The sequence below is a fragment of the Aythya ferina genome (genome assembly GCF_964211825.1).
Source record: "Aythya ferina genome assembly, chromosome: 5".
NCBI lineage: Eukaryota > Metazoa > Chordata > Aves > Anseriformes > Anatidae > Aythya > Aythya ferina.
In genome coordinates, this window is record NC_140301.1 from 43,866,467 (window position 1) to 43,876,928 (window position 10,462).

The window sequence follows — 10,462 nt, forward strand, 5'->3', positions numbered from 1 at the left end:
GAACCATTTGGTAAAAAGGGTGCTTCAAGTTTCCTGCACCTGTTTTGTTTTGTTTTGTTTTGTTTGTGTTTTTTTTTTTTTTTTCAAGTGTGTAGAGCATAGGTTCATGCTACAGTCAGGGTCCCCACTACCTATCTTAGATGTGTCTCAAATTATCAGCAGTTTGTAGAGACAAATATTTCACTAAAATGGATAAGTTGTGGTGATTCTTGGCAGGTTTTCTGGCTGTCTGTAGCCAGTGTAGGTTTCTGAGCTTCCAAGCACTGTGTCTGCAGGCAGTTGGAGGCCCCAGGCTCTGGGGTCTGAGCCTCCTGCATAGACAGCTACCATCTGAAATGTAAAGTGTTGGTAGAAAGGAAGCCTCTCTTTTTGTCTTGTCCAGCCAAGTATTTGTGCTAGCAAGTCTCAGCCTCATTGTAGAAGAACCTATCTGCTTACCCGTCTTCTACAGACCCTGGCTGCTGAGTCAAAAATCTTGGTCCTAGGTGATGCAGGACAAGTCCAGGTGGCTTCACCAAGCCTTGGGTTTTCAGCTGTGGTGGGGAGCAATGCCTCATGAGGAAGATCTTGGATCTGCTTCTCCTGGATGTGCTTTCCCCTCACACCGTGCAAGTGGACCCAGCCACATCTCCTCTTCCCTGACTATGGGCTCAAGGTGACTTCTCATTGGGATGGATGTGCAAAAATTTGGGATTGTGGGTGCAAAAACAGGAGAGAAAGGCACTGGCCCAGCAGTATGTGTTAGCATCTCAATAAAGCTGCTGCTCTGACTGCCTGGAGGTGCTTTGGTTCTGGCAAATTTCAGGGCTGCTGCAAATATCTTATTAAATGAGAAATGAAAATCATGGTGTGAAGCGATTGTTGGCAGCAAGGGAGAGCAGAAGGCAGTCAGGAAGGGCAAGCATCTGGTCCAGGACCGGTACACTCAAAGCACAGCCCCGAGCATCAACAGTGATGGATGCTGCGCTGGTGGCAGACAGCTCAGGGAAACTCTTCTTGGGTAAAATCTGTTTTCTGCATCTGATTTGTCAAATACTTGTGAATAACAAGCACGTCCCACAGTAAAAATTCTGCCTGTGCCTCTGACAAACAGCATGGAGAATGGGACACACTTTCTAAATTGGTTGTGGCACTTTGCCATGATTTTTCTGGGTACAATTAATAGGTGACTTAATTCTTTACTTAATCGGGACTGTTTCCGTTACACAGCTGAGGAAGTTCAGTCTCCCGGCTGCCTCTCTATATTTGGACTCTGAACTGCAGGAAGCTGACCAGTGTGATGTTTCCACGCAAATTACCCAGTAATGTTTCCCTAGAAAGAAAAGTCTTATTCAAGGCTTTCTGCCCCTTCCTCTTTGTCCGCCCATGCACCGAGGGTGGGTGCTCTGTGTACCCCCTTGGCTGCGTAGCCCCCTTGCCTCCCTCCCAGCCCCTTCATCTGGGTGGCAGAAGCCGAGTGTTAAGTGATGGCTGGCTCTGGGACTTTTTAAAACTGCCTTTTCCAAGCACAGACCACCAACCCTGAAAGTAAATGGTTGGGCCCCTCCCCAGGACATGGACATGTGAACCAGTGACACAGGAATCATGGACACACAAACCACAGATGCACCAACCACGGGCACACCGACTATGGACACACAGCGCAGCCCATGGACACACAAACTGACACAACAGATCCACAAGGTTTATTCAGTTGCTTTGAAGGTGCAATAGTGTAAGTGCGTGTCTCTGCCAGCCTCTCAGCTAGTTGCAGTAGTTTTCCAGTTGGTAGAGGGAGCACGGGTTTTCACAGCATTGCTCAACGATGCCTCGCTTGACTTTCTGGTATTCCTCATGCTGGAACGGCAGCTCTCCCACCTCACCATGCAGGGGACCGTTCACTGCCAGGGGAGAAAAATATAAGCCATACAGTATTCATCATATGTCAGCCCCGGCTGTTGAGCCCCATGGAAACCCCTTTTTCAGACACCAAACTTGTAAGCGGAGAGCTGGCTGGGAAGTGGGGAGGCAGTTGCAAGCTTTTCCCCAAGCTGATGCGCTCAGAACACCTTCAGGCTCCAAGTTTCCTCTCCCACAGTAACCCCATGGTGCACAAAAGGAACCAAATGGAGTGGGTATCAGTGCTGTGACAGACCCAGGGGTACAGGGTCTCTACTGAGGCAAGTGTGTGGAGAGGAGGAAAAATCCTGCACACTCTCTGTGGTGAGCAGCTGGTAAATAAGCTGATGGTTGGTCTACTCCAAGTGACAAACCTGAAAACCTGTGGGCAGAGCTGTCCAGGAGTCCAGTGAAAATACAGAAAATGGCAAATAAAACAGTGATTTTTCCTCTAGGAAGAAAAAAGCCCCTAACAACCAGAAGAAAGTGCCTGGAAAGCGAGACTACGATGTGGTTTCTAGGGCAGCATGAAAGTATAGCTCGAGACACAAAATCCCCAAGCCCCGAAAGCGTGATACAATGAACGAGGCACAAGAGTAACAAGAAATCATTATGCTAGCTTGCTAAAGGGAAAACTTAGAAAAGATTTAGTCCAGCATTAAGTAGAAGAGGAAATAGCTAGTCAATGTTTTGTGATTTATCTGTCTTCATCCTTCAAGCCAGCTACAAGCAGACTGTGAACACAACCAGCTCATGTGACAAAGAGGTGGTGGCTCAGGCAAAAGTTGTAGAAAAAGAGGTAGGAACTCCTCAGATACTTTCAGACAGGTTGGGAGTGATGAAATTCTCCATGCAATATTTACAGAACTGGCTAACTTCTGACCCAGTCATGATGGTCTTCAGTACCCATCTTCTCACACTACAGCTGCAGGATAATAGGTCCTGGCCCCTTCTAGGTACCAACAGCATGTTCAAGGGCAGCTCTCCGGAGTGCCTCATCCCACCTGCCTGAGACTTTGCACATCTTGCCATTGTGCTTAACTGAATAAACCCAGGTTGTGTTGCTCTGTGTCTTCTGATTTTCATCTTCTGAAAGCAGCCTTTACAACAGCTGGCTGGCTACGGGACAGGGCTGGTGGTGGCAGGTACATGCAAGTGGTGGAGATGTCTGCCCTGGGAGAAGCAGCTGTACTTCCCAGCCATGAGAAGGGCCGTGTTCCCTGTGCAGTGCTCCCACTCCCAGCTTCCACCTCTGAAGCCCCACACCTGCACCTCTCAGTGGCCACAACGCTGGGTAGAGGCAGCACTTCCAGCAGGTCCCTGCATGGCACACTGCTCCCCACACCATTCCTCGGTGGCAGCTCAGGAAAGGGATTAGCAGCAGACAGAGAGCAGAGGAGTTGTGTTTTTCAGTGCCCTGCCTCTCTTTTGCAATCTGTTTCCAATTTTGCAGTTTAGCTGCTGATAGGAGTCATTTGCTCTCTGCTTGCAGCTCCTCTGACGCTCAGGCTGGATCACAAGTGAACATGAGAAGCACAGGACAGGCTGTTTCCCTGAAGCAAAAAGTTCAGACAAAGTGTTTGAGACAAGTTTAGGAGTTTGCAGAGCTCATTGGAGGCTGGTAGCTTCCAGAGCCAGATCAGAAACGCCTGCCTGGGTAGGAATGAGCCCAGCTCGTCTGGGGGCAGGGCAGGTAGCAGGGAGCTGAGTAGCTCTGAGCTGATAAAAGTGTTTCCTGTGTTACCGATTTACAGAACAACTGCTCTGCTGAAACAAAAGGCAAAGCGAGGAAACCAACCTACCGCATTTCTGTGGGGGCTGCAGAATGTCAGCTTTTTGTCTTCTTAATCTGCTGTACAAAATAAGGTAAAGATGGACACTGGCTCCATCACAACCTGCTCTGGCTAATCCATTTACCACCGTGAAATAAGAAACAATATAAAGCGGTGGGGGGCTGCAAGCCTGTTGAAGGGCAAGATTAGTACTCAAAATTACCTTGGAAACTATAGAAACCCTCTGAAAAGATGGGATGCTGCTCTGCAAGAAACGGGGAAGATGCTAGAGGAAGGCAGGAAGGCTGCGTTGCACACCCAGGATGAGGAGTAGGCCATGGTGGACCACCAGGTAGTGGTCCTTCAGGGCTGAAGATCCATATGACTGGTGGCCAAGGGGGACTAGTCTCTATCGATCACCAGCATGTTGCTGCTTTGGAAAAGACAAACCCTGTGTAGGAATGTGGTGTGGAAAACATGCAATATCATTCTGTCCGCTTGCTCACTCTGCTTGGCTCTGCCCAAGCCTCACCTGGGGTCCTCTGTGCTTCTCCAGACATCACCATTAAGTAAGGTTATGGACCAAATGCAGAACAATTTTCATGACAGAGTTCTAGAATATATGCCCTGGGAAGGCAGTCTGGGAGTGTCACAGAGCAGGTTAAAACTAGACATGGAAATAATCTTTAAATAGTTTGAAAAGCACCCATAAGGAAGAAATTAGTATTCTTCCCTGTGTCTGCTATGCAGAAGACAAGAAATAATTGACAGCAAGGGACATTCAGGTTAGATATTAGGAAGCAACATTCAAGAAGAAAATCAATTAAGCATAGGAATGGACAGTTTCAGAAGGCAGGAGGTTTTTATGACAATACTCAACAAGAGTGGTTCATGAATAGGGTGGAGACAAGTGCCCCTGTCTTGGTGCAGAAGGAGGCTCCTTGGGTTCCTTCTGCCTTTATTTTCCACGGTCACTCCCAGGCCAGTGTAATGCCCTACACGGGTTGGGATGTTGCTGTTCTCAGCCTCTCTCTTCCAAAAGAGAAGCAGAAAAGTTTGAGCTTTGACTGACAATTCCTTCTGCCTCATAAATCCTCTTCCCCTGCCTGCCCTGCCACCTGCCTTTTTAACCTGAAGATCTTTTCATTGGCAATACGACGCTGCTGGTATGTCAGAGGTATTCCTGGCATTCCCCATCAAGGACATTCCTGGTGTCACCGTCAAAGATAGGTGTCTGCCTTCTGTATCACATAGCATACGGACACAGTCATGGTCAATCTGACTTACCTAGAGGCTGCTCAACGTCCCGCCGGGTTTTTGGGGAGTAGAAGAAACCCCGCTCCCCACACACCAGGTAGAGAGCCTCAACCAAGTGGGAGCCACAGAGGTGCTGGTTGGCAGCTGCGTGGCTGATCCCAGGGCCAGAAAGAGCGAGAAGGGCCAGGAGAGGCAGTGACCGGATCCAGAGAGCCATGGTGAGGAGGATGAGGCCTAGGGGTAAGAAGCAGAGCAGACACAGGGTGGGCTACAAGGGAGAAATAAGTTGTCATCAACTTTCTTATGCCCTTTAGCTCCTTTGGACCTCCTAAAGAGGGAAGGAGAGCTTTATGCATCAGGCTCAGGAAGTCAGAGTAAATGCTGATTACAAGTAGAAGTCCATCTCCAGCCACCTGCTCTCACCATTCCTGACCTCCTTGCTGTCTCCTCCTAGAGAGGAGCCAAACTAGACCCCAACACCCATGTATGGGGTGGCCTTTCATAACACAGCCTTCATGGGCATTTAAATGTGTAGGGTTAAAATACATAGGCTTTTTCTAGCCAGTGCCTGAGTACACAGGCTCTGAGGCTGCAGTGCAAGCACCAATCTTGGACAGAAGAGATCTGGAAAAAAAGAGTTCAGCCCGGAGTAGGGGCATTTGTTTAGGAAGAGTCATCTTGCCAAGCCCTGTGTTGCACCTACTCAGGAGAGCAGAGATCAGCAGACACTTTCAGAGGAGAAACCCACTCTGCCAAGTCAGAAGGAGCTGTTCTTTATGCTGTCCCAAAAACAGCACAACTTGTTCACGGATCTGAGGAGACCTCATTTTCCTGAACTAGCAAGCCAGCACTTGTCACTGGCTGCTACATCCACTAAAGAAGGCAGATGCACACTCAGCTAGACGCTAGACAGGAGGCAATCGGACTTACCTAAAGACGAGGCAGCAAGCGATGGAGAGAAGTTTGCTCCTGGAGATGAAGACCGTTTGGTGGTAATTTCCCCATTCTTTCCCATATTTATATGCTTTACATCAGCCCAAGTGACACAGGGGCTAGTACAAGCCCCACCTTCTCAGTGACGCTCCAGCCAAAATGTTTGCTGCTTGTGCACATTAATTTCCCTCAATATGGCATCAACAGGTCTTTAGGTAAGTTAAGACAGAAGCAACAGTTTGCAGTTTCCATCTCATTTCAGCTGACCTGTTTTTGTTTCCCTGAAGCTCTGTCCTCAGCCATCAGCGACCCTTTTAGCAGGAGATAATGGCGCTATTACAGCTGCAATGATTACTAATGACACTAATGCTGGCAATAGGCACTGCTGGCATTGGGGTGGCCAACAGCTGTTTCTGAAATGTAAAATTAAAGGCAAACAGGTTAATATGTTTGATTAATATCCCCTTGGAAAGTATGCAGCAATGGGAACGAGTTGTCAGTGCGACCATGCTGCGGTCAGGTGCCAGAGGAAGGAAAACACATTATTACACGAAGGCTGTCTGAGGCTCATGGCAAGAGACACGCGTCCTCCGCTTGGGCTGGGGGAGGACCAACACCTGCTTTTCGCAGGAGATGGTGGATATTTGTTTTAGCTCAGCTGGTGGGCCTAAATCAGACTACTTGAAATGTTGTGCTCCACAGTTGAGGGCAGCCAGAGCAGCCACCATGTTTAGTGTGAGCACTGCAGCGTGCCCCGTTTTCTCATATTCATGCAAGTCAAAGCTGGCTCATCTGAGCTGGGCCTGTGATACTGATATATTTTCTGAGTGCACTTGCTGTGGTGGGCTATTGAAATTCAATATCCTGTAGGGGAAATTGGAGGTGGTTAACAGAAACTGGGAGATAGCTGGTCATCTCCACTCTGTCTGGTCCTTCACAGGGAGAAAAATTCTTACGGCCATGACCTCATAAACTCTCTGTCACTTCACTTTTGCTTCAGAAATTAAGTTAGAAAAATACATTACATGGTCAGAATTCATCATTGAGAGGGAGAGCTTGGAAAAATGACTTGTGCATTAACCAGCGCAGGGTGTCTCCTAATAGTAGACCGAAAAAGGGCTCCAGTGGAGTGAAGCCATTGGTTTGTCATGTCTCCAGTCCTGAAGGATGTGATTCCCAAATTCCAGAGGTGGGTTGTGGGAAGGGGCCACTCTTTTCCTCTGCATTTCTGGTGATGATGTGGTGAGTATGAAGAAAACAACAAAGCAGATCTGACTGGTATAGTACTTAGGTAGTGCCCACCGATCTAGCGGAGAGCCTGACACAGCTGAGATGTGTGATCCTTCACAATTTCAGTGTGTCCCAGCTCAGACACCAGCTGCCTGAACTCTGTTGCCTGCTTAGAATATTCCTGATCCTCTGCATGCAGTATAAATCAGAAGGAATTTCACCCAAATCAGCAGATAGCATGAGATTTGAACCAGACCCCCAATTTCTTGTGTTGCCAAAGTGATTCCTCCCAATGACTTCCACCTGCACATACGAGGTGGACCCCGTCATGGCTTTGAGAGTGAAGTATCATATGTTTGCTAAAATGACTGTGACTGCAAAAAGGCTGGTGAGAAGTGCTAAATCTCCGGTGAGCACATATAAAGGGGACTCATTTGCTCAAATGGATGCGAGACAAGGTTATCGGTTACATCCCCTGCCATGTGGGTCTTTCATCCTCATGCTAATAAATCCAAGTTGTGATGCTCAACTACAGTTAATAGCATCTCTGCATGATGTGTAACACTATCTCTGTCTCCCTTCCCCTCAAAAAAAATATATTTGATGTACTTGAATGACCTAGTGCTCTATCCCTGAAGAGGGTCTCGGGTTTCAGGGAGATAGGAGTACTCAGACCTTCTCTCTACTAGGAAAAGATGAAGAATTAGTGGCTCCATAGGATAAAACCTGACATTTTATCACCTTGCCTCCAGAGCACTGAGCCTCCACCCAGCATCCCACTAAGGGGCAATTTGCAAAGTTACCCTACAAGTCCCTTTAGCAGTCATTTTTCTGTGTTCACAGCTTGCTGCAAGGCCCATTTCTGAAGACACCTCAGCCCAATGGCTGCCTTGGAAAGGCCCTGGAGCAAGGGATTCCCCAGGTTAATCACACACTGAGATTTGTAATTTAGGGTTTTCCTTCTTGTGCTTTTAAATGCTACCTGAGCTCATCCTAACTTGTATTTATTTTATTGATGGTGGGAGTTTGTAAGGAGGCTCCTTTACCACTATCTTCTGCCTTGTAGGTAGCTTTCCTGTTGGGCTTCCCTGGGGCAGGGCTTACCCTGTTGACGTAAAAGAAAACTAGTCTCTTTTGTGCTGGGAGGGCCAAATTATTGTCGTTCTTCCTACACTTGGCCAACCAAATCCTGAAGGCAGCTTCAAAAAGCTCAGCCCAATTTTACAGCATGCTCAAACAGGGGAAGGGCTGGTGATACCTGAGAGTTCAGAAATCACTCTTGGCTTGCTGTGGTGTGTGTGCAAAATTAGGCCACAAGATTTATTGGAAGGAAAGAAGATACTGCATTGGCTCAAGATTCAACTTTTCTGCAGAATTTTCCTACTAGGATTTTTTTTTCCCTACTAAAATATGATAACTTTGATTATTTATTGGAAAGCCTTTTTTTTTTTTTTAATACCATAAATGGGCCTTTGGAATATGAAAAATGCTAGCAGTGATATAAACAGATATGAAATAGATATAAACTGTGGAAAGTTTTGTCTTAGGGTGGGAAAATCCCATGTCAGCAGCCAATTGAGAGAGGGGGGCAGCAGAGGAGCCCTTTTCTCAACAGAAAATCTTTTTCTACAGCAAAATCTCAGCACACTCCTCCCAGACTGGACTTCCCCGTGACTTCCACATGGTAAAGCAGAGATGGGACAAATATCCATCTGGATGGATGACCCCCGCTCAGCCCCAGCTCCTTAGCTCCACACTGGGCTCACTTGGCTGAAGGGTGGGAGCCTCTAGGTGGAAGTGGGTTGCTCCTGGTTCCTGCCCTTCGTGCTAAACCACTGCTGGACGTGACTTGAAGCCACCTCCCTTGCTCACATCCCCCCAACCTCAGGCAGTTGCATCAGTGGGAACCAGGTTTAGGCAATCCCTGGTGTCATGTAATCAAGTTTTACAGTCTGCTGCCAGCACAATAAAATCTTTACTACTGTAGATGTCTCACATTTTCGAACCCTGTCCTGCAGAAATAACAAGCCCATTATGGGGGAACTAGTTAACGATTACAAGTTTGTGCAAGCTTTACTGAAAGCAAAGGTCAGCTTTGGAGGTGGACAAGTGCTCAGCAAGGAGCTGGGGTCCCCAAAACACTGGTCACCACTCCTGGGCGGCTTTGCCTTGTCCTTGTTGGTGGCTCCTTTGCAGTCCCCATCTGTAAGATGAAGGAAAAGGAAGCGAAGGGCAGGGAGAGGAACCTGGCACCGAGGAGGGTGCTTAATCATGTGAATGCTTGCAACCAAATCCTGTGATGCCTGCAGATATGTGGTGGCCCCATCTTGCAGGTGGGGCAGCCTCTGTGGGCTCGGGGGGGAGAAGGGGCTGCTATAGCAAAGGGTGAGGCTTATCTGGAGCCACACAATGAGAGATGCCCTTGCTTTAAAAGGGATGTTGTGCAAGCGGACAAGGGGGCTGCTCACTGGGATAAAAGTAATCCCAGCTCCTTCTATAAACTAATCTGGGTAGCCATAAGGGCGCAGGTCTCACAAGCTGTCCCCATCTCCCCTCCGGCCATGGGGCCCAAGGGAGATGCTCCTACCAGACTGCAGGTTTCACAATTTTCCAGGTTCTTCCAGGCCAGGGACGTTATCTCACAGCTTAGAGCACAAAGGGTTGATTCATGAAATGGAGGGTGTAACGCAAAGCTCAGTGTAACCAACCACGCTTGTCCCGTTGGCATCCATCATCTTTGGGTTAACCTTTAACAGCCAAGGGGCTGCAGAAGAACTCGGAGAGGGTTGTGAGTACATCCTCACCTCTGGAGATGCATCTTGCTGGTAGAAGATGCTCCAGGGAGCCTCTCTGAAGTACCAGCAGCTTTCATTAGGAGACAGAAGTTTCCCATCTGTGCTGTGGCTTTGAGGTCAGCTTCCTACAACTCAGCACTTCTGACCACCCCACTATGCACCTCTCAGCAGTGAAACCCTGACTTTAGGCCAGCCTGGGACCCCCACCCAGGCAAATTGGTTTGGCTGCACCTCGCCAAGCCCCCTTGGCCTCTGCAAACCCAAACCTCCCACAAGCACAGCCATCTGAGCAAAGCAGACTGAATTTAATGACCTTTAGTGTAAAGCTCCCAGAATCTTCCCAATCCATCTTGGGAAGAGCAAATGCAAGGTTATATATAGAGATGGAAAACACAGGTACGCTCCTTTTAACCCTGTTAAAATATTACCAACACAGACTTTTTGAGAAGGTAGAGGTGGAAATAGTTCCTAAGAGCTGCTAATAGTTCCTAGACACAGCTATTAGCAGAACAAATTGGTTTGTTTATCAATGAGGATGAGATGAAATCTGTGGCTATTAATGGCCCAAAAGTAATCCTTGGTGTAGATAGAGAAACA

At 47.9% G+C, this 10,462-nt stretch overlaps 1 protein-coding gene across 1 annotated transcript; it reads right to left on the minus strand.

Annotated features, from left to right (window-relative positions):
• Nucleotides 1-1,663: 1,663 nt before the first annotated feature.
• On the minus strand, nucleotides 1,664-5,971 carry INS (insulin). The gene is made up of 3 exons (XM_084519634.1): nucleotides 5,838-5,971; nucleotides 4,938-5,141; nucleotides 1,664-1,880 (listed from the first exon to the last, which is right to left on the minus strand). The coding sequence occupies exons 1-3, from the start codon at nucleotides 5,920-5,922 to the stop codon at nucleotides 1,744-1,746; spliced, it is 426 nt and encodes a 141-aa protein (XP_084375760.1). The 5' UTR covers nucleotides 5,923-5,971; the 3' UTR covers nucleotides 1,664-1,743.
• Nucleotides 5,972-10,462: the final 4,491 nt, after the last annotated feature.

What these genes read in the sequence shown, in the direction of transcription:
- INS (XM_084519634.1), bottom strand. Translation starts at nt 5,922, where the DNA reads ATGGGAAAGAATGGGGAAATTACCACCAAACGGTCTTCATCTCCAGGA. An exon ending in GCTTGCTGCCTCGTCTTTAG is followed by an intron (nt 5,142 to 5,837) that starts GTAAGTCCGATT and finishes TCTTACCCCTAG; the next exon opens with GCCTCATCCTCCTCACCATG. An exon ending in GGACGTTGAGCAGCCTCTAG is followed by an intron (nt 1,881 to 4,937) that starts GTAAGTCAGATT and finishes CTCCCCTGGCAG; the next exon opens with TGAACGGTCCCCTGCATGGT.